We start from the raw sequence: 23,062 nt of genomic DNA, 5'->3' as shown, positions 1-23,062 counted from the left end.
CAGCTGTCATCACACCGGAAAACAGAGGAAACCAGAAACATTTTCCAGGAGAGGGTGGGGGCTGGCGATCATTCAACAACTAAGGCTAATTGTCTCCTCCAAATAAACACACTTTTTCGTCCCTCGAATTCCCTGAGCTCTTCCTCCGCAACTACCCCACCCTGGCTGGCAAACTCCGCAGCAGGTCTCTGCTGCCCACCCGTGCCCCTGGCTGGACTTGTCCAGACGTGACCACGAAGACACCTATCAATAGCCTACATTGTTGGAGGAGATGGTGGGGCGGGGCGGGGGGGGGGGGGGGTGGAGTGGCGGGAGCTGGTGAGAGAGAGGAAGGCAGATTCTAGTGATTAATCTGGAGAATCACGAAGGCCACAGATTCAATAAATTGGTGCGATTAGTTACTAACGAGATTGACAAATTATACATTGTCAACAGGTGTTTTCCAGCATCACAGCGTTTTTCCTTTGAATTAACTCTTTTTATTGACAGGAGGTGAGGCGCTGGGAATCGACCTAGCAGAGATCTAGTGCCTGCTGCATCCGTATCTAACCTTCAGGCCTTTTCTCTGACTATCCACCTGGCTTCTTAATCTCCGCTCCTCCGAATGTCAGCTCTTGTCCCTTGGTCACTGCTTTCCTGTCCGCTGATTACCCCTGTTAATTTACTTCCTGGGATCCCGATGCCAGCTCTCACCATTGTCCCACTGCCTTTTGCTTTGTTTGACTGCGACTGCGGAGTTACTGCAGGTCATCCGAAAGTTTGTCTACGTTTGTCCCACGGAACATTATTGTGTCGAATTGCTTCTGCTCATTTCAGTCTGGTCCTCTGAATGTCTGTCCTTGCTCCTGACTCACTGTTCTTCTCAGTATAAGAGATCTGCCGTTAATTTTGTTCCGATCCATCTCTCCCTGTTCCCTCTGCGTCGTCGTTGAAATATTTGAGATGTTTCCTGCTGCCCCAGGCCCTTTCCCTCTGGTCCTCCTGTGTTTTTTGCCACTTAGCACGGGATATTTGAGCTGCACTCTGCTCTGTTCTTTATTTCTTTGACCAGGAATGTAAACGGGTATTTTGCTATGTTCTTCAACTGCTCTCTGAATTTGGACTGCGTCACCACGTAAATCAGTGTGTTTGTGCAGCAACTTAAATTCCGCAGCATGTATGCGACCTTTTCAAAGTTGTAAGAAGAATAATCATCGAAGTTATCATGAACACCAAAAAAATATAAAACATACACAAACCAGAGGAGTATGAAACTGCCCGATATGGTAAAGAGTAAAATCATAGACTTCCTTCTGCTCTCCATCTCTGGGTCACTGTGATTCTCTCCATTGCTCTGACCCCTCAGTCCTTTACGGATTCTATTGGCTACTAGAATATGTCTAACTGTTAGAGCATTGAGTAACGAAATTAAAATGTACGGGAGCAATGGTGTTAAAACTTTCTCAAAATATCTAAATCCAATCCATCTCGGGTCCCTGAAATAACTACGCTTATTACTACAACGCCATGGTACATTGTCAATAATCCTTCTCGGTTTAAATCTAAAGTAGATGGGAATATTTTTTAAACACAGTAAAATGCCCGTTGTTCCTAGGACCACGGATGCAGTCTTCTTGGTGCAATATTTAGATTGTAACTTCTGACAACAAATGGCGACAAATCGATCAAAAGTGAAAGTGACTGTGAACCAGACAGAGCAGTCTGTGGCTGCACGCAGCATAACATAGCGAACACTACACACAGGGGTGATTTCCAGGAAATTCAGTGGGAAATAATAATCATTGATTCGGTTCAGTATAACTTCAGTGATAATGACCAGGAGATCCGCCACTGCCATGGCCACGAGGTAGCGAGTTGTGCAGGCGGAGAGGTCGCACTTTCCACGAGACAGAACCACAATTGCCACTAAATTAACTGTAAGAGAGAGAAAGGGAATTACTGAAAAAAATATGTTCCAGAACTCATCAGAAAATAAAATAGCATCACAAATGTGTGGGTTGGAATCAGATGACTGGCAAGAGCATCTGAACAATGATCTGAGCCTGCCTCTCGCACGTCCAATTCCAGGTTTAACACATGTCAGATGACAGTGGGCTGCAGACTTTCCCCAGGGACAGATCATGATGTAAAATGTTTTCACGAGAAAGCATAACCAAATGTTCATTTGGAGATCTATGCCTGCCTCCTACCACTCCATTGATAGGAACTCATCTTCAGCTTGGATCACATTCTGCGTTAGGAATCCTTCTCACGATATGGTCCACTTCTCCTGCTAAGGAGCCATTACCTCAGATGGGAGAATTGGATCCAGCTCAGACAAACTGTTTTCTGGTGCTACAGATGCATAAATGAAGTTTAATGAGACAGTGCAATTGTGACCAAAATAGGATTATCTCTATGTGACGGTCACTGAAATAATAGATGTTATATTAACCTATATAGAAAGCTGAATTATAGCTCACTTAAAGTTTTAGGTATAGCTGTTGTCCTCAAATCACAAAAAAACACCTTTGATGGGGGCAAATTGACGATGCAAAAATAATAGCACGTACTCATTTTGTGACCATGTTCAATCGTATTCTAAATGGACAGATAATCCTAATAAAACCTTCCACTCAAGACAGTTTCTTGCTTAGAGAGTTTATTCAACACAACAGAGCATTCTAATGAATGCAACACCTTTATAATACTGAGTACTTCAGAACTAGATTCCGATGGGACAATACAATACAACTGCACAGATGATTCAGCAAATGTAATGAACATAATTATCTTATTAAATAAGTGTCCGCAAAACTGTGACCATACCAACGAATGGAACATTACTTTTCTCAGTTTAATTGCAAACACTTGCTCATACGAAAAGTTAAACAATCACATTAGCTTTAGACACTTACCAGGAACACCAGTTATGGCAAGGACCATGTAGAATACTTTCCTGATCCATTGAATTGGTCGATGCATTTTGTGTTCAGATGAACCTGTCCCTTTTTGCAGCAGACGATTTGTCCGATTTGAAGTTCACTGTGCATTGATTTATACCGTCCAGAATCTCCACGAAGATGTTGAGATTGCAAAATCGTTTGAATTATCCCGCCCCCTCCCCACCTCCACCACCCCGCCCCCCCCCCCCTTCAACACACACCCATCCGCCATCAATACCACGAATCTTTGAGAAAATCATGTTACGACAGTTCTTTCAATTCTCTGTTCAGGGAATATATGAAGCACTGGGATTTACTTGGACCCAGATCCCCAGCCGCAAGACAGGAAAATTCTGATCACGTACAATAACACGTTATAATGGGAAGGTGTGTTAAACAGCAATGGAAATGTTTCTTCCAACACCATGAGGTGCATCTACATATCTCGTATCGCTTCAATGATGGACCTTTCATGACCAGTCAGTAATTACATTTCTAACCTCAGAGTGGCCTCTCAAGTTTGTTCCTCTGCACTCTGGAATCTGTTGTTCTCTTTATCTGCCTCAATTCAGTCGAATAAATCACAAAATCAAGTGAAAAGTCATTGACTGTTTCAATTCTGATCTTTAACATCTGACCTGCCATTTCCGCCTTGGCTCGCTGCAAGATCCTGTTGGAATTGCGTAGAACTTTGGTGAGGCCACAGTGAGAGTACTGCATGCATTTCTGATTACCACATCATAGGAAGGATGTGATTGGACTGGAGAGCGTGCAGATTCACACGATCCTGCCTGGCATGGAACTTCAAAGTTGTGAAGAGAGTTCGATCGGCCTGGGTTGTTTTAGTTAGAGCAGAGATGACTAACTTGGATGCAGTCCAAAGATGTGCGGGTTAGGTTGATTGGCCAGGTTAAAAATTGCCCCTTAGAGTCCTGGGATGTGCAGGTTAGAGGGATTAGCGGGTAAAATATGTGGGGGTAGGGCCTGGGTGGGATTGTGGTCGGTGCAGACTCGATGGGCCGAATGGCCTCCTTCTGCACTGTAGGGTTTCTATGATTTCTATGAACTGGCGACCTGATTGAGGTGTACATAATTATGAGGTACATGAACGACTGGATAGGAGGCAGCTGTTCCCCTTAGTTGAAGGGTCAATCACGATGAGACATAGGTTCAAGATGAGGGGCAGGACGTTTCGGGGGTTGGCGGATAAGGGGGCGGTGTGGGGTCGTGGGAGGGTGGGCGAGGATAAACCTTTTTGCCTAGCAGGTGGCTAGGTTCTGGATTGAGGTGCCTGGGAGGGTGATGGGGGCGAGTTGTCTCAAATCTTTTAACAAGTGTCCAGATGATTACCCAGCAAGTCTAAACTTTCAAATCTATTGGACAAGTGCTCGTAAATGGGATTACACATGTCGGTCAGATTTTTCTCATGTTTCATTGCAGACTCAATAGGCCGATGAGACTCTACTGCACGGTATGATTCGATGACTGACCATGACTCTGCCTGTGACAGATGCACTATCTTCATCTGCACTAAAACATAAACAGAAAAATGCTCAAAAAACTCAACACTTGTGGCCACATCTGCAGAAAAGGAAACAGAGTTAACTTTTCGAGTCCGTCTAATTCTTGTTCCGAGATTCATCTGCCCTGCCCACTTTCTATATGTGAATGATTGCCATTTGGAAGTCTGCCTTCAATTTTGTGTTTAAAGTTCACCCCGTTGGATGAACTGAATCCTGGTCTCCTTATGCTAAGGCGGGTTATTAACCACTATAGTAATGAGGAATGCTTGCATCGGTGCCTGTTTGTGTGATATGACAATTCACTTTCTGCGATTCAACAAATCTGTCGATATGTGGGTCAATGGCCAGTCAATATCACCAAATGGGATTAAAGCACATTCAGTTCACTGAGTGAAGGTACCGTGTCATCTTTCTAGTCTCACTCCAAGATAACTGCGAGAAGCCCGCAGCCCTCCAGTCCCACAGTTAGTGCTTAATTCCTGAGAGGATTGGGGTTATCCCCTCAGAGTGATACGAAGCTGCTAACGCTGGTATAAGCCCTGAATATATTTAGTCTTGTTTTTTTCCATTATGACTTTCCTCATCCATTTCGAAGTTAATGTCGCCGCTTGGCAGATGCGAAACTGCAGTTTCAAAGCAAGAGACTTTTTTATTACATTGAAACATAGGACACAAAATTGACCTTGATATTTCAAATGGGTTAATATGTGGGAGACGTGCTGATAAAGATTGTGTATCCACGACAGGCAGAGTCAGAAGCATTGGTTTTCAAAGATCCCGGGATATGAATTTCTCTGAGACGGAGGGGCTTTCACACCAACAACCAGGCGATATTCATTTGTGTGCCTGAATGCAGAATCTGGCTGTGTCACCTGAACTGGGCTGAATGGGACGACCTGTCAAATCTGTAACTCGAATCCTGGACAGTTGGCGAAAAGAGTATGCTTTCAAACAAAGAGGAACCAGCAATAATAGATTAGTAATGACAAAACACCCACAATTCAATAATAGTCTCACATAAACGTGCATCTTGTAAACAGCAACGTTGTAGCAGTACCGAGTAATCGAAGCAAAAGAGCAGTCCAGCAGTACAGAGTAATAGAAGCAAAAGATTCTGTTATAATTTTGTCTGAATTTCTCTTTTGTAACCTCTCATCTTTCCTTTTCTTTGTTTTCGGCAATAAATATTCATCTTCCCACAATATCTTGCACTCATCCCCCCAATTTTGTTCCCTTACCATTCACATTCCCTCCCTCTGACCTTACGCCAATACTATCACAAATAACTTTAAATCTCTCCTGCCCTCGACCCCATCCACAGAATTTCCATGTTGTTCTTTTTCCCCCCTCCACCTGAGATACATGGAACAATGCAGGCAGCTCCTTCTCACACACAGTAGCCACAAAATCACTCATATAGACATAGACTGCTCATCAGTTCCACATGCTCAGACAGCAAAAGTATTCAGGAACACTCTGGTCCGAGGTTCAGGGAGATATTTTTAATGTAACATTCAGACAGAGCAGCAGAGAAACAAAGGGTTTCCATCTCACTCCAACGCTGTCCAGCTGACACCAGCGCCTAAATCCCAATTATATGATTCAAAGGAACTGTGTCAATCTCACCAGAAAAAAGCCCATCGCAAATGATTGAATACCAGATTGAAAAATACAAATTTAATCTAACTCATGTCACAATATCTAATTTAATGTATCAATGCCATTCATCATCCTGTGCACAGTTACGTAGATTTATTAAGGACAAAGCAAACAGAATACTGTGGATGCTGGAAATCAAAAACAAAAACAGAAAATGCTGGAAAGTATCAACAGATCTGGCAGCAGCTCTGAAGAAGATCTGTGAGGATGCAGAAGGTAAACTCTGATTCTCTCTCAACAGATGCTGCCAAACATTCTGATCTTTATCCCCAACATAATCTGTTTAATTGAAGTTTCCCGACTGTAATCAAGTCTTTTGTTGATTCAGTGAGTTAAGAAGTCAGCATTCTTTTCTGCTAACTTTAGCGCACAAGCTGGGAGGTCAAACGATTGGATTTGCAAAATCAAAAATTCAGGTTACCAACGAGCTGTAAGGAATTGTTTTTGCCCCCCAGAGATGCCTGAATGTTCCTATCTTCATAAAGCTGCACAGAAACGCTCTCTTCCAAATGAAAGTTTTAAATTCTCACCATCATACAGCACTGCGATTATGTGAATAATGATGTTTCGATAGTTATAGTGCCTGTCTCGTAAAAAAAAATCCAGAGTTCAAAGCTCACCTGTGCCTCAGCCCGTTTGGACAATGCAGGGACTTAAAGCACAGCGGCCTCGGAATAGCGTTGGGAAGAATGTGATTCTATGTACAAGTCATCCAACTTTGTAGCTGCATGCCAAACCGGCAATTTTGAACAATGACCTTCGATTACTGAGAGCAACATCCCCATCCTCATCGATGAAGGCGTCCAGCACATCAGTGCAAAAGATACGCAGAATTTCGCAGCACTCTTCAGCCAGAAGTGCCAAGTGTATGATCCATCTCGGCCTCCTCCAGTGGGGCCCAGCATCACAGACACCACTCTCCAGCCAATTCGATTCACTCTACATAACATCAATAAACGGTTTGAGGCACTGGATACTGCAAAGTCAGTGGGCCCTGACAATATTCTCGCATTAGTACTGAAGATTCGTACTCCAGAACTTGTCACTCCCCGAGCCATGCTCTTCTAGTACAGTTACAGCACTGGCATTTACCTGACAATGTGGAAAATTACCCAGCTTTGTCCTGGACAGAAAATGCAGGAAAAACCCCAATCGGCCAATTATCGTCCCATCAGTCTACTCTCGGTCATCAGCAAGGTGATGGAAGGGGTCATTAACAGTGCTAACAAGCATCACCAGCTCAGCAATAACCTGCTGTGACGCCCAGTTTCTGTTTCGTCATAGTAACTCCACTCCTAACCTCATTACAGACTTGGTTAGAACATGGACAAAACAGCTGACTTCCAGAGATGAGGTGAGATTGACAGTCCATGACATCAAGGCCGCATTCATCCCAGTGTGGCATCAAGGAGCCCTACCAAAACTGGAATCAGTGGGTTTCAACGGGGTAACACTCAGCTGGTTGATGTCACACCTGGGAAATCGGAAGATGGTTTAGTTGTGGGGTAAGTCATCTCATCTCCAGGACATCACTGCAGGATAACCTCAGGGTAATGTCCAAGGGCCAACCATTTCAGCTGCTTCATCAGTGCCCTTCCCTCCATCATACAATCAAAAGTAGGAATGTTCAGTGATGATTGAACAATGTTCAGCACTATTTGCGGCTCCTCACTCCATGTTCAAATGCAACATTATCTGGACAAGATCCAGACTTGTGATAACAAGTGGCAATTAATATTCGCGGCACACAAATGCCAGTCAATTACCATCAGCAATAAAGAAACAATCTAACCACTGCCCCTTAACATTCAATGGTGTTATCATCACTCAATCTCCCACGATCATCATCCTTGGAGTTACCATTGACCTGAAACTCAACTGGAATCGCCACATAATCACTGTGGCTACAAGAGCGGGTCAGAATCGAGGAATGCTGCGGTGAACAACTCACCACATGTCACCCCAAAACCTGTCCACCATCTACAAGGCACAAGTCAGGAGTCAGGAGGTGGAATACTCTCAACTTAACTAGATGGGTCCAACTGAAACAACACTCAGAAAGCTTGACACCATCCAGGACAAAGAAGCCCGCTTGATTGGCACCACATCCACAAACATCAACTCTGTCCACCGCAGACGCTCAGTAGGAGCAGCGTGTGCTATCTGCAAGGCGCACTGCACGATCTCTCCAAGTTTCCTTAGGCAGCACCTTCTAAGCCCACGACCACTTCGATATAGAAGGACAAGGGCAACAGATACTTGGGTACATCACGAACTGCAAGTTCCCCTCCAAACAAATCATCATTCTGACTTGGAAATATATCGCTGTTCCTTCTCTGTCGCTGTGTCAAAATCCTGGAATTTCCTCGCGAACCACATTGTGCGACAAGCCACAGCGCATGGACTGCAGCGTTTCAAGAACAGTAAGAAGTCTGACAACACCAGGTTAAAGTCCAACAGGTTTATTTGGTAGCAAAATGCACTAGCTTTCGGAACAGGCTGTCCCTTCGTCAGGTGGGTGGGAGTTCTCTCAGAAGTTTCTCAGAACTCCCACCGACCTGACGAAGGGACAGCCTGTTCCGAAAGCTCGTGGCTTTTGCTACCAAATAAACCTGTTGGACTGTAACCTGGTGTTGTGAGACTTCTTCGTGTGTTTACCCAAGTCCAACGCCGGCATCTCCACATCTTGGCGTTTCAAGACGGCAGCTCACCACCATCTTCTCAAGGGCAACTCGGGATAGGCAGTAAATAGTGGCCAGCCAGCGACGAATCTGTCCCATGTTTGAATTTTTAAAATGGATTGTTTTGCTAGCTCTTTTGCAGGGCAGAGGTGGTCGGGTAAAAGGACTTGATTTTCCATGAAGATGCACCCCCCACAATTTGTGATTGGCAAAATTAGGAATGTAGCTCCCGATGTCTGCCGTTAACACTCTGCCTCAACGAATACTATTTGAAATTCTTTAGCCACTTGTGAAATCCAGCGTTGTGCTTTTGTGGATTCCCATTCCAATTTCGGCAAATTAAGAATACTCCTTGAAATTAATGCAACTTCAAAGCTGTGAAGTCCCAATGCAGATACCTGGATAACAACAGTTGTCCCATTTCACGCCTTTTACTATGAAGAGAGTAGTTGGTGGAAGTTAGAGGGTTTGTGAAATGATGCACAAATGAGTTTGCCGGTCTGTCTGTGAGCGAAATGCTCTGGAGAGGGTGAACTATGGAAGAAGGAAATCAAAGTCTCTGATGCTTTTCATCAGACAGTGCATAGAGCCCTGCGGAAGCTACTAACCTGGGCCTGGGTCGCTTCGTCAGTCCAACACCCGATTTTTAACCTGAGAATCTTGGGTGCCAGTCCATGTCTGAGCGCTGCTGTTGGCTGAAAGTGCTCGAACGACAGGGAAACAGCATCTTCAGTGCATTGCAACGGCATTTTCAAAAACAAATTCCTCGATTTTAAGCTCACGCATAAAGCTTTTCCTAACTTTGGCCAGAAATCATTGTCTGTCGATCAGCGGCAAAATCAAGTTTCGATGCCACCCTTTCTTAACAGTTTCTCATTTTTTTAACCAAACAATTCAACTTAACAAGATTTAAATCACGAACAGGTCAACCTGCATACTTCTGCACAGATGCAAAGAGAAAACTTGAGAATCCTTGAAAAGGAAAAACCTTACAGGGTTAAGGGTGAAGGCACCGCATTGACACTGGGTAAGTTTCTCCATGGGAAAGCCATCACAGTGAATTTGGACAGACAGTCCTCCTTCTATGTTGTACCTATACATGAGTATACGATTCTATCATAACGGAACTTGAGATCCGAATACAACCTCAAACAAACAGGAATACCACTGGTGAAAAACTCCAAGGTCAATATAATTCTGATGATTTCTCTGTGTAATGTCTCTAAGATAATAAGAAATAGGAGCAGCTACTCTAATATTTCAGAACTTCCTGGCTGTCCTTCCGTCTCAATTGCACTGTCGCACAGTGCGTAACACATGAAATAGTGGGATACAATTCCAAATAATGCATTCCAATGCTCGCTTGTTAACTGACGCCGTGTGATCGTGATTAAAAGTGTCTTTCTAATAAACAAGAGATCCTAAGTTACAATATGAACAGTACCTCGGCCTGTTTCTCCACGACATGGTTTCAAATTCTCTTCCTATCGTATGTTCACATTTTCTCTTTATCAACTTTCAGAACTCGAATCAAATGAATCTTTCAAACATGGGCAAGGACTTACGTTAAATTTCAGAACTTTGGTTTAATGTGTGGAAATGAGGAGACTTTGCTGTGAGCTGAAGAGACAAAGCAATTGGCAAAGGGTAGAAAACTGAAATATTGAGGAGGAGAAAGAGAGAAAACCTGGGATCGAGTGTTTGGCCCAATGAACATTTCATCCAGCTCCATCACAACCTCCCCACTGAAATAATATGCAACTGGAGCACGAGTCACTGGTAGAAAGCCTCATGAAATGGCACATTTACCAATGACAACTAGATGGAATAAACCTATTTCAAATGTTCAAGATTTGTTGACCAGCACTGAGATGAAAGTCGTGACTTCAGAGCTAACTACCTGAGCTTACCATCGGCCAAGCTTCTCGGAAGGCAAAGTGGACTCCAAGGGCTGAATTTCCTGCTCTTGTTCCTGTCCTATGCTTCTGTGATCCTACATGTCCGAATGATGCCATGGTCAACTTGATATTTGGGCCATAACTTTTGTACCAAACGCTAACCTATGGAGATTATATGCCGCACATGTGCAATGGAACAATACCGAAGTAACAATGTGATGCACAGACACGCACGTTGAAAACGCGCCACATTCAAACTTCCGATCCCGTCTTTTCCTGCAACCATTGCGTTAAAGCAACTGAATGCTAATAAAAGGAACAGCGTTAACTTTGCCTGCCTGTCACAATGTTAGTTTGGGAATTACGCCTGATCATTGGCAAATTTTGTTTTATTCCAGACTCAGCATTCCGAGCAGGAGACATACCTGAGATGAGGTTTTAGGGAGTATCCACCCGTAAATTCGGATCGCCGGTCGAAATATATGGTCTGCCAAAAATATTCTTTAAAATGCACATTCACGTTTCCTTAGCAGCTCCGCCGAAACTACGGATGTGTGCGGAAGCCTCGGACCTGCACCGAATTAATCTGACCAGACCCACGCGTCACAGGTGATGGATAACCACGCCCCTTCTGACGCGGTAAGCCTGAGAACACCTCTTGAGGTCCAGGTTTCGAAAGGCAGATTTATATTGAAAAGGGAACCATGCTATTATAAATGTATCTATTTGTATTTGTATTATATTGTTTTTGCTCTTTATTTTAAGCAGTTGGTATCTTTTAAGCATTCATTGGATCATTCAAACTGTATTTTAAAAATTCATTTTAATTATTGAACATGAGTATTATTTAACATGTATAAATAAATGTTTTATTTGTTTCAAATTTGTGAAAGTAACGTAATGATGTGGAGGTTGACTCCCCTTATGAGAACTAATGCCGAATCCCCCAAAGAGGAATACCTCACCTCGTAATCTGTTAAACGTGTGTGGGAAGGTGTGAACTGTTCTTCATTAACCTTGAGTGATTAACTAACAGAAATATCTGAAACTAACTTAAAAAAAACACTTAATTCATTTATTTAACTAACAGGGACCTTTAAGTAAACATGTAACGTACCGAATAAAATAAGATTCTAATGGAATGCTGATCAAATAAATACAATACGTATTCATAACCAAAAAATATATAATAATAGAATTCAGTTACTCTCAAAATACAATCAGGTTTGTGGATTGTAGAATCATTTAGAGTTCCTCTGTTGATTCCTCTGTCTGTAAGTTCTTTCCTATTTGGTACATTTTGCAAGTTAGATGGTGCCTTCTATTAAGAGATATCTGAAGCTGGCAGAGTGGAGATCTGCTCTCTCCCTCTCGAGGTTTGAGAGTTCTGTTGAGTTCTGTTGCTCTCTTGTTTTTCCCCCTGTACTCTCTTTTATACCTGTTATGACCTATCAATTTTCCGACAATAGGATTAGCCTGATGTCGTCAACACAATCAAATTCAAATTTTATGTTCCTGGTAGCTGAATGCCTGCTGTAAATTGTTTGGGTGGAATTTTTTAAAAAGTCCTTGTCCTTTCAAAAATACTGCCTTACTTTTCGGTACATGTGTTTCAGCTTGGACTCTGTATGTAATTTGTATTTTAAACCTCCAAGCACTGACAGCAAACAGCAGGTTTCAAAGTGACCACGCAATGCTTTTTTTTCCCCTCGAGCATTTTTGCATTTTTTCCATCTTTACAAACATCAAATTGCAACTTCACAATCTCAACTTTGTAACAGCACTACTTAGAGTCATAGAAGCATAAGGGCGAATTTCCCAGATCCACCCCTCCAGCAGATGAGGGGCAGGCTTTACAAATGTCCATTGACCTCGGGTGGCTTTTGCCATTTCCAGGGCGAACACAACTGTAACATTTCGTCCATAGAAGCGCTACAGTGCAGAAGGACGTCATTCGACCCATCGTGCCTGCACCGACAACAATCCCACCCAGGCCCTATCCCCATAACCCCATGAATTCATGTTGCTAATCCAGTGACACTGAGGGACAATTTCGCATGGCAAATTAAATAACCCGCACATTTTTGGAATGTGAGAGAACACCAGAGCACTCATGGGAACCCACTCAGACACAGGGGGAACGTGGAAACTCCACACAGTCACCCAAGGCCAGAATTAAACCCAGGCCCATGAGGCTGTGAGACAGCAGTGCGAACCACTGTGCCACCGTGTCGCCCAAAATCGGCATTGCATTATTATTATGTAACGTTTTTTATCCTTGGCATGCTTCGAGGTGTCTGTGTGTTTTAATTGAGAACATGGCCACTGAAAAGTTTGCTGGGAAAAAGAGAACTCAAAACTTCTCTGACCATGATTTTGAAACTCAAATGCATGAAGTGAAACAGAGGAAAGTTCAATTTTTGGGTAATGGAAAAGCAAAACCACCAAGGAAAATGCAAACTCTGTCTTGGAAGAAAATTGAAACCTTGGTGTCTGCAGATTGTGAAGTGCCACGGACCATGGAGCATTGTCGCAAGCAACTCAATGACTTGATGCGTTCAACCAGAGATAAAATCTCCCCCAAAGTAACGATTTCAGTCTGCATTTAGTATGGCAAATAGCTCTGTCTCCTCACAGATTTGTAGAAGGGTCAGACACTTTAAAAACAATGGGGATCTCTGAAGCTGTGTAAATAGTAGTCTCCTTACAAACCTGAAGAGGGTCAGAAAATGCAGTTAACCTTGGAGATTGTGAACATGGTCCCAGGTCCAATTGATTTTTGCTGCTGCTGACCTACAGGTTTATAGCAAGAATTTTTCAAGTCACTTACTTTCTGCAGGCAAAAAGGCACATAATGCCTGGGAGCGTTCGCTGATTAGAAGCAGACTGGCATCCATTAAGGAGCTCACTGCACAGGAGGAACATGCTTGGGACCTGCTACGTTTCTCAACGCCGGAGTATGTGGCGGAGGTGATATTTGGTTTCGTTTCGGCAAGACAAAAAGCCATTTGATTATTTATATACAAGACAATTACCATGATGGAAAAACAATTGTTTTCTTCAACTTTCACAGACGACATGGTTATAACACAGCGGGATATGGCTGAGAGTCAGGCTGCACCACGAACACCTGCTGGTGGTTTAAAGGAAGCCGGTACATCACAGCAGTACAACACTGAAGCTGTAGCAGACGAGGGGAAGCCTTGCAGCCTGATGAGTTATTTGACATTGATACAGATGTTCATGGTCGTCAAGTGGTTTGGGAGGAGGAGCCCTGTGATACCACGATTGCTTTCATGGCGGAAGAACACTCAGATCCTTCCCGGAGTTGAGGAGCCTTCGTTACTGGCAGAGAAAGACTCCAGACCTCCTGATCCTCAACAACTTACAGTCAATTAAAGTGCACACGTGGTTATTGATAAACTGTGTGAGGTCGTAACGGTGCTAGCTGAAGGTTATGCTGAAACTGGAAGGAGCCAAACTGCAACACTGAATGATGTCTTAGAGCAAATGAACTGCTGAGACATCATCACGAGAGTCGGTGCAGTAATATGAGCTGCTGAGACAGAATGCAGTCCAGCAGAATTAGTTGCTGAGACAACAAAATTAGTTACCTCAGCAGACAAGAAATGAAGTTGTGACACTTGAATTGAAAATGCTGGAAAACCTCAGCAGGCCTGGCAGCTTCTGTAAGGAGAGAAAAGAGTTTACGTTTCGAGACCAGACGACCCTTTGTCAAAGCTAAAAGGCATAGAAAGGGCGAGAGATTTGAACTGAAGGGTTAGGGAATGAAAGAGGAATCATAAACACAGAAACCAGGAAAACCGCTTGATAGCTGTCCACAGAGAGAATGCAGTGTGTGAATGGCCAAATGCAGAGAAGCTAAAATGAAGATGTTTGGGGAGCACGGGGGTGGGGTGGGGGGCGGGGGCGGTGGGGGGGGAGAGGAAAATGGATGGAACAGAAGCAAGATTTAGAAAAGGAGAAGCAAGGGGGATGGGGGGAAGGAAAGGGAAGGGGCGTCAAGTAGAGTGGGAATAAAAATGAAGAAAGACAATAAAGAAATAAGAGATAGAGAACAGTAAAAAAAAATTGAATGAAAACAAAGCGGGCCGAGGTGGGGTAGTGCAAATCATTGCTTAGTTGTGACACCTGCTGCTGAACTCTATGAACAGGAGCCACCCGTTCAGAGACAGCTGGGCGAGACCCGGCTCCATCTGGGATGAAGGGAGATGCGGTATATCGATGGGGAAGGGCCCATGGACGACACAGGAAGAATTTGGGTTCCTCTCTTCTTCTTCCAACACTGCTACCTCCAGTTTATCCACCCTCTCCTCCTATGCATGTTTCATTTTTAGTTGCTTGTTTCAATTTGTTTAGGATTAATACTTCTGCCTTGTTTACTTAAATTATTCAATTACTATTCTCATATTTGAATGTTGCCTTTTGACGTTTGAATAAATAATTCGCACAATGTTGCTAAGTTTAATGGATTTTAAAAATTTAATAAATGACACATTTTTTATAATTAGAAAACTTTAACCATGTTCACATTTCATCTAACATAACTAGCTCAACTTAATAATGCACGAAAATATGTTTTACAACTTTAACACCATAAAAATAAAATATTTTTCTACTTTAACAGTTCCTGTCTTTTTGTCGACAAGGAGGTAAGGGGGGTGGAGTGTTTGAAGACAAGAATGGATGGAGGGGAGGGAAGGGGATAATTTAGACATATTAATTAAACATTATTTCAACTCATTGTCCAAAGCAGCAACTGCCAGGCAATCTCGAACTGACCTTGCATCACCTGGAGCTCGGGCTTCTCCATCAGACTCTATATTGCTCTCATCCAGCTCCTCCATCTCCATTGGCAAGTGACCTTCTGCATGAGTGGGTTTCCCTTATCACCCAGTGACCTTCCTGTAATTCCAGGTGATGTTGTCATGGTCATATATAACATTGAACTCTCAAGAACGAATCAGTCATGGTCTTGTCTCTGGTTGCTGTCCTTTACACTGATGATTATCATTTGTGCATCACACACGATCATGACATTTAAAAATTGAATCATTCCAGTTGACAAACCAAGCAGCGTTATGTTTTACTGCCTTCAGTGCAATCGGTGTTTCATCAGCAGCTGCAATCATCTTTGCAAACCAGCAATCCTGTGGGATGCGATGGATCTCTTCTTCATCTTTGCAGGGAATGTGTAAAAAATAATACATTCAGATGACTTACGAAAAATCGCATCGATTACCTGGTGAATGCAGATCGGTGCAGCATTATGTGAAATGTTACATCATATAGCATTTATAGATCTTGAGTTAATCACGGGGCAGACAGGGAATGCCACCATTGGAACAAGAGTCTCTGGTTTCAATAAATGAACCGATAGAAGGATTAGGACAGAGAGAAGGAGAATACTGTCTTCATTCAGAGCAGTGACTATAATGGAAACACTAATCTCTTACGTGTGTGTGTGTGTAGGAATGTTTGTGTGTGTTGGGGATGCAAAATGTGCCAAATCATGTTTCAAGGTGTTAAGTGATATATGTTTGCTATGTAGGGCAAACATATTATAACCTAGAACACAGATGGGAATACAGATTAGTATAGGTGACAATACTCCAGGAAGCTTTAAAGTCAAGCTCAGTATTTGAGAGCTGGTTTCTCTGATTGCAACAATTTCATTGCTTCCTGCTGCCAAATCAATGGAAGTTATGAAGTTGGGCCGGTAGGAATGTTGCAAGATGCTGTACCCAAGAAACGTGTGTCCTAAGGATCATACTGAGGGAAATCATAGAAGAAATCATAGAAACCCTACAGTACCGAAAGAGGCCATTCGGCCCATCGAGTCTGCACCGACCACAATCCCACCCAGGCCCTACCCCCATATCCCTACATATTTTCCCCACGAATCCCTCGAATCTACGCATTCCAGGACACCACGGGCCAATTTTTAACATGGCCAATCAACCTAACCCGCACAGCTTTGGAATGTGGGAGAACAACAGAGCACCCGGAGGAAACCCACGCAGACAGGAGGAGAATGCGCAAACTCCACACAGACAGTGACCCAAGCTGGGAATCGAACCCAGGCCCCTCGAGCTGTGAAGCAGCAGTGCTAACCAGTGTGCTCCCGTGCCGCCCCAGTGGGAGGGGTCTGGGGAAGAGCACACACTTTGCGTTGTCCAAGGAGAATTCGGAGCCAGTTTTGAAGATGTTAAGTTTGACACAACCAATTGTTTCACCCTGGAAGTAGAAATCTCCCAATTGTGGCATTCAAATCAGTCAAACTCAAAATTTAATAGCCACGGATTGTGCTTGAAGTGGAAGGTTTATCTTACAGCTCATGAGGAGAAGAAAACACAGACACCCACACAGAGAGAACACCCCCACTGTCACACACATCCACATAAGCAAACACATTCTCTATGTTTTACACACGAAGGCACACACACAGGTTATTTACATCGGCATCTGCATCCCCTGGACTTCTGTGAGTAGACACAATTTCGCATCATGGTGTGTTCGATGCCCCAATATCTAGTGAGGGCTCTTCTAGTTTTCATCATTTTATCTGGCAATCAACTGGGAAATCTGAACACCACATTATCTTAATAAAATTGAATAAAAGTCGAAGCTTCATCAGAGGCATATGCAAAATTTTAATATTCTGTTCGTGGCGTTGCTTTTGCAGCATAACAGCTTATAGTACATTGGATTCCTCCTGTAACTTCAGGTATATTCCCCAGTAGTGTTCTTTGATTGTTGATGCAGTTTACAATTTGCAACTACACATACAAGCAGCTTTTAAACCAGGCTGTGTCAATCTGTAATAATCTGAATTCCTTGCAGACATCAATAAATATACTACATACTCGACACTCATCTGTGGATGCACATGAAAGTATTCATGCAATTTCTACAATCCCTTGAATTTATCAAAACTTTGCATCTCCAATTCCAGAAAAGTTTACGTACGGTATCTGAATCTCTTGAAAATTTGATAACCTCTCCTTGTTATCATCAGTAAGTTCACTGTTTTTTTTCCTATAAACATAAGGCCGATATTCAGAAGCCCGTGTAACATGCGATTTTTGTTAATGTGTTCCTGGTTGTAAATGTCAAAACGGTCTTCAATTCAAACTTCAAATATTTCGTCCTCTTGAAGTCGAACACTCGCAGTCAGAAAGTTGTTAGTCTGAATATATGTGTACAGAATTGAATGACAGTGAGGTTGCAGTGACACAGGTGACATGGGGTATGTAGACCTATTCTAAGCACTGACATTCTCTCAGAAATCTGCTGCTGTACTGACCCTCATTCAGAACAGCATGTAAATAAGGGCACTCTCAGAAACAACCTTCAATATTGACAAACATGCGAATGTTCTCCATGTACTGAAGCTGATGCGAGAATATAGTAGATACAGACACTCGCCCACGGAAATATTTCATGAAATGAAACTGACAAATAAACATTCTATGACATGACACTCACAAAGACATTGTAATAATGCTTACATCACTCAGGAACATTTGGCAAACACAAATGATCCTCAAGCAAAAAAAATAAATATCGATCCTGACTCAGGAATATCCTTTCAGTCCACACATCTATATATATATATATATAATTATATATATATATATATATATATATATATATATATATATATATATATATATATATATATATGGGCAGCTTGATGATTCGGTGCAAAGACTGAAGCACTCCCAAGAATAGTTGTCAAAGAGAAGACATTGCAAGGATTTTTGGTAAATACTGAGGCACGCCTCGGTATATTTCTCAATACTGACATATTCCAAATATTCAATTTAAATACTAAAACTCCCAGGTACAATCCACTGATTCTATGCAAATAGTGGGACCATCCCAAGGATATTTGTAAATGCGCAATAAACTCCAAGGTTTATATAAATACTGAAGCAAAATCTTCCTTAACAGTGACAGATTGCATACTTCTTTATCACTGGTATGTTCAATCCTATATGGATCTCTTTGTCAATGTGAGATATCTAATCAACTACTTGTGTATATTCAGATGATCCGAAGAGAACATGTATACATGTTGGCATTTTATCAGGAAATTGAAAATATCAAAACATGAATTATATTCAGCCATACATAGCATCCATTGGAGGTCAGTAAATGTTCTTTTGCATCGAATATTTTCCAGGAACTCCGCTGTGAGGAGAAGTTGTGTATTAATAATCAGCTTGATAATTCAGTGTAATATATTTTAGAAAATCAGTAGCTGGGTAGAGATACTCAGCACGAACTTGAATGTCAATGAAGTCAAGATTGTGAGTAAGTAACCAGCAACATCGTTCAACATGCTGTAACACTTAATTGCTGAGTATAACCAAATTCTGGAAACAACTTGAAGCACAGCAGTGCATTTTTAATGGCAAGAACAACAATGCAGTTTAGCACAGTTACTAAAGTAACAGTTAAATATAGGGTCTTTGTTGGAACACCAGGAGCAGGGGATAGTAAATCTTCTGGATATCATAAAGTATATGTTGTATCTGAAATACTAGATCCCAATTCATTTCTTAACTCTCAGTAGAATAGCTGCTACTAGGTGAAGCTTCTGCAGTATGGGGTAACTTGCTGAAATAAAGTAGTTATTTGTAGTGCAGGAAAACCCTCCAGTGAAGGAACTCGGGACCTGAGAGACTGACATTAAATACAGTCAGTGAACAAACAAGTTGGCTTCAAACCTTCAGGATAATCATTTATGACATGACAAAGTGGATACATTGGTGATTTTCTTTGAAAATGCTATAGGTTTCAGAAAGTATTTTTTCGGACGAAGAAGTAGCAAATGTACCCCGAGCATTTACGAATGGAGGGAGAATGAGAATATAGAACAATAGTCCTGTTAGTTTGACATCAGTAGTCGGGAAAATAATCGTGTCATGGTTAAGACAATGAATAAAATAAAATATTTCTTGGTTAACCAGGCGACCCTGTAAGATTATATATATATATATATATTACTTTTAAAATGGACAAGGATTACCAGGATGAGTCATGCCTCATGCCAGAGGAATCATTAACCTTCAGACAACACAGCAGATTCTCGCTCTTTTTACTGTGTCTGTGCCAGTTCATGGTGGTGCACAAAGCGTCTTTGCATTTCTGAGGATAAAATATGTTCATCAGAATGACTGTGTCTCCAAGGCCAAGGGTAATTGATTGTGTCTCCTAATAACCAATGCAATGTTCATGGTCCCACCATTACCTGCTCGAAAAACGTTGGTTTACACCAGGGAACTCGGTAGTCAACCTGGAATAACATTTACATGACTGAGACTAAAGCTGTCTGAGTTCATTGAATGAATAAACTTTTGTATCATACCTTCAGCCACTCTTTGACCTACATAGAGAACAGGACTGCAAGATGTATATGTCTTTGTCATCTTATCATCGTCATAGTAAAAGGAGTTCTGTCCAGACACAATCGCTTGGCCCTTCTTTACAATATGAACCACTGAAACCGGTGTCTTCAAGACTAATTCAACTTTCACCACCTTGTGAATGTCTGCACTTCTGAAAAGATGAATCATCCCGTCGCAGGCAATGAACAAACTCTGATGAAGCTGCCTATTTGACTTTTGATTCTATATTCAGCACTCACGTAAAACCATAACTTAAATTTCTATGGTAGTCTGGCGCTGTACCACTTTCTTTCCCTTAACCCACTTTTATTATACGATAGCAAAAGGAGCACACATTGCAATGCACTTTCCCATAGTGTGTGTGTGTGTGTGTGTGTGTGTGTGTGTGTGTGTGTGTGTGTGTGTGTGTTCTATGTGGAATAAACCAACCCGTTCATTTAATCTCATTTCGAGTTTGTTGAGCAAGCTATTCAAAGAGGATGAGGACTGAAAATATAACCGTTTATAAAGAAGGAATCACATTTCAAAAAGCCTTTCTTTTTATGGACGAGTAGTGAGAAGACTTGTCAAGGCATATTGCATCGATCCCCATCCTGTTGTGAATCGATTGTAATAAGTGTGAAAACTGGAAGCTCGGAAACTAATGGCAGAATCAAAATGGATTTATGAAAGGGAAATGTTGTTTGATAAACCTGTTGGAGTTTCTGAGCTTGTTACTGAGCTTGTTTCTCAGCTTGTGTCAGGTGAAGAGGACCGAGTGGATTTGGAATTTCTGGAGGCTTTAATATGCTCCCATCGAGGAGATTAATAAACGAACTAAGAGTGCATGAGGTTAGGATAATATAGTATTCTTGATTGTGAATTGGTCAATGGAAGGAAAATGGAGATGTGGAATAAATGAATCACTCTCAGGATGCTAGGCTGTTATTTGAGTATATTACAAGCTAGGGTCACATGTGTTCACAGTCTATATCAATGCCTGATTGCAATGTTTCATTTTTTCTGATAACACAAAACAAGATTGGCATGTCAGTTGTGAGAAGGGTACAAGACGCTTCCTGTGGACTTAGAGAGGCTGCATGAATGGGCAAGAACATGGCGGATGGACGATAACGCGATGATTGTGCAGTTATCAGCTTTGGTAGAAAAACAGACAGAAATAATACATATTTCATCAAATGGTGAGTGGTTAGAAAATGTTGGTGTCCAAAGAAATTGGGCTGATCTTTTTCATATGTCACTGAAAGTTCGCATGCAGGTGTTAGGAAAGGTAGTTATATGTTGGCTTTCATTGCCAAGAAATTTGAGCATACAACTAAGAATATCTTGTTGCAATTTCTAGAACATTTGTGAGACTGCACGAAGAGCGTTGTGTACAATTTTAGTCTCTGTTGTAAGAAAGGATATACTTGCCATAGAGGGAGCGCAATCAATGTTCACCACACTAATCCCTGGCATGGCAGAACTGTCTTATGTGGGGACATTGAGCAGACAGCGCCTGTATTGTATCGCGTTTCAAAGACTGAGAGGTGATCTAATGGAAACTTATAAATTTCCTTCTAGGCGTGACAGTGTTGATGTAGACGAAGTGAGTCCCCTGGCTCATAAATCTTAAGGGGCAGGACATTTAGGAAAGCAATGAAAAGGAATTTAGCACTCAGAGGGTAGTGAATTTTTGCAATACTTTACCCCAGAAGTTCAATCACTGAGCATGTTCAATAGAGGAATTGACAGATCTCTCGAGAGTAACAATATCGAGGGATATGGAGATAGCGTGGGCAAATGACATTGTGGTGAATAATTAACCATGAACGTATTCTAATTGAATGGTAGTACAGGCTCGGTGAGGATAATCTTGTTCCAATGTTCCTAAAACTATTCACCCACATCTCCTCACAGGGAGAAACAAGCTATCCAGGGCTACTCAGAAAAAACAATTGAAAATGGGAGATTCACGACATACATTCCCTGATTTTACAGTGACCCCGCAGACCACTTTACACAGGAACCCATTGTAAGCTGTGGGAATGGGTGCAGCCACAAATGGCACCGAAAAGAATTAATATCTCACTCACACTCTTCTCAAAACTGTTACTGAATTTGGGCTGCAGTAAACTGCAATGCCTTTCACACCTATAATTAGTGTCACAGTCGGGTGAAGCCAACAATCTTCACAAACCCTGATGCTGTCAAGAGACATTGAGGGATTCCCTCAGCCAGCTGCTTTATGACATAGTAATTATAACATTTGATTTTACTTTTCTTATGTGCCGTAATCACCAGGTCAGGCAATAGCTTCCACACCGGCGAAAAGGAGCTCTCCGAGCCCTCTGGTGAATTCTGTCAGAGAACAATGACTGAGGTGCAACACAGCTGCAGACTGGTCTCCCTGAAAGACCCCACTTGTGCCGATTTTCCAAGGGTCTTGGCAAGTGAGCAAACATGCCCAATGTAGGCATGGCATGTTGAATCCGGGTAGACATGCCATGTATCTTGTGAAGAGAAAGTAGTTTTTAATTATAGTTTGTTGGTTCCATTGCATCTGCAATAAGATCTCTGCTGTTATTCCTTGAAACGATCTTCTTAGTCATGCAGCATGGCACAAAGGGAAGCAAGCAGCAGTGGATTGGTAAGATTCTTGTGTAGCAGCAATCTTGTGTTGATGCAGACCTTGTGCAAGAGTGTTCTAGTTGCAATTTCCCTCCATCTGTGAGGGAGTGGGATGTTGCTCAGGACTGAGAGCTCGGGAAGTTAAGTTGTTTGAAGGGTGCCAAAGATGATGTTCATTGCTGTGTTGAGCAGGGTATCTGCAAGACCAATATGGGAGGAGTTATACCATATTTGTGCACATTACCTGAGCCGAGTAGATGATAGCAAGAACTGAGGTCTTCGTGTTTAGAGCACTTGTATGTTTTACAGAGCCAACAAGTTTGCAGAGGG

General features: G+C 42.2%; 1 protein-coding gene across 1 annotated transcript; it reads right to left on the bottom strand.

Annotated features, from left to right (window-relative positions):
* Positions 1-997: 997 nt before the first annotated feature.
* On the bottom strand, positions 998-13,765 carry LOC144485139 (putative G-protein coupled receptor 139). Its single transcript, XM_078203380.1, has 3 exons — positions 13,516-13,765; positions 4,275-4,454; positions 998-1,914 (listed from the first exon to the last, which is right to left on the bottom strand). The coding sequence occupies exons 1-3, from the start codon at positions 13,763-13,765 to the stop codon at positions 998-1,000; spliced, it is 1,347 nt and encodes a 448-aa protein (XP_078059506.1).
* Positions 13,766-23,062: the final 9,297 nt, after the last annotated feature.

Source organism: Mustelus asterias, unplaced genomic scaffold (genome assembly GCF_964213995.1).
Source record: "Mustelus asterias unplaced genomic scaffold, sMusAst1.hap1.1 HAP1_SCAFFOLD_153, whole genome shotgun sequence".
Classification (NCBI taxonomy): Eukaryota; Metazoa; Chordata; class Chondrichthyes; order Carcharhiniformes; family Triakidae; genus Mustelus; species Mustelus asterias.
This window is presented reverse-complemented; position numbering and strand designations above follow the sequence as displayed.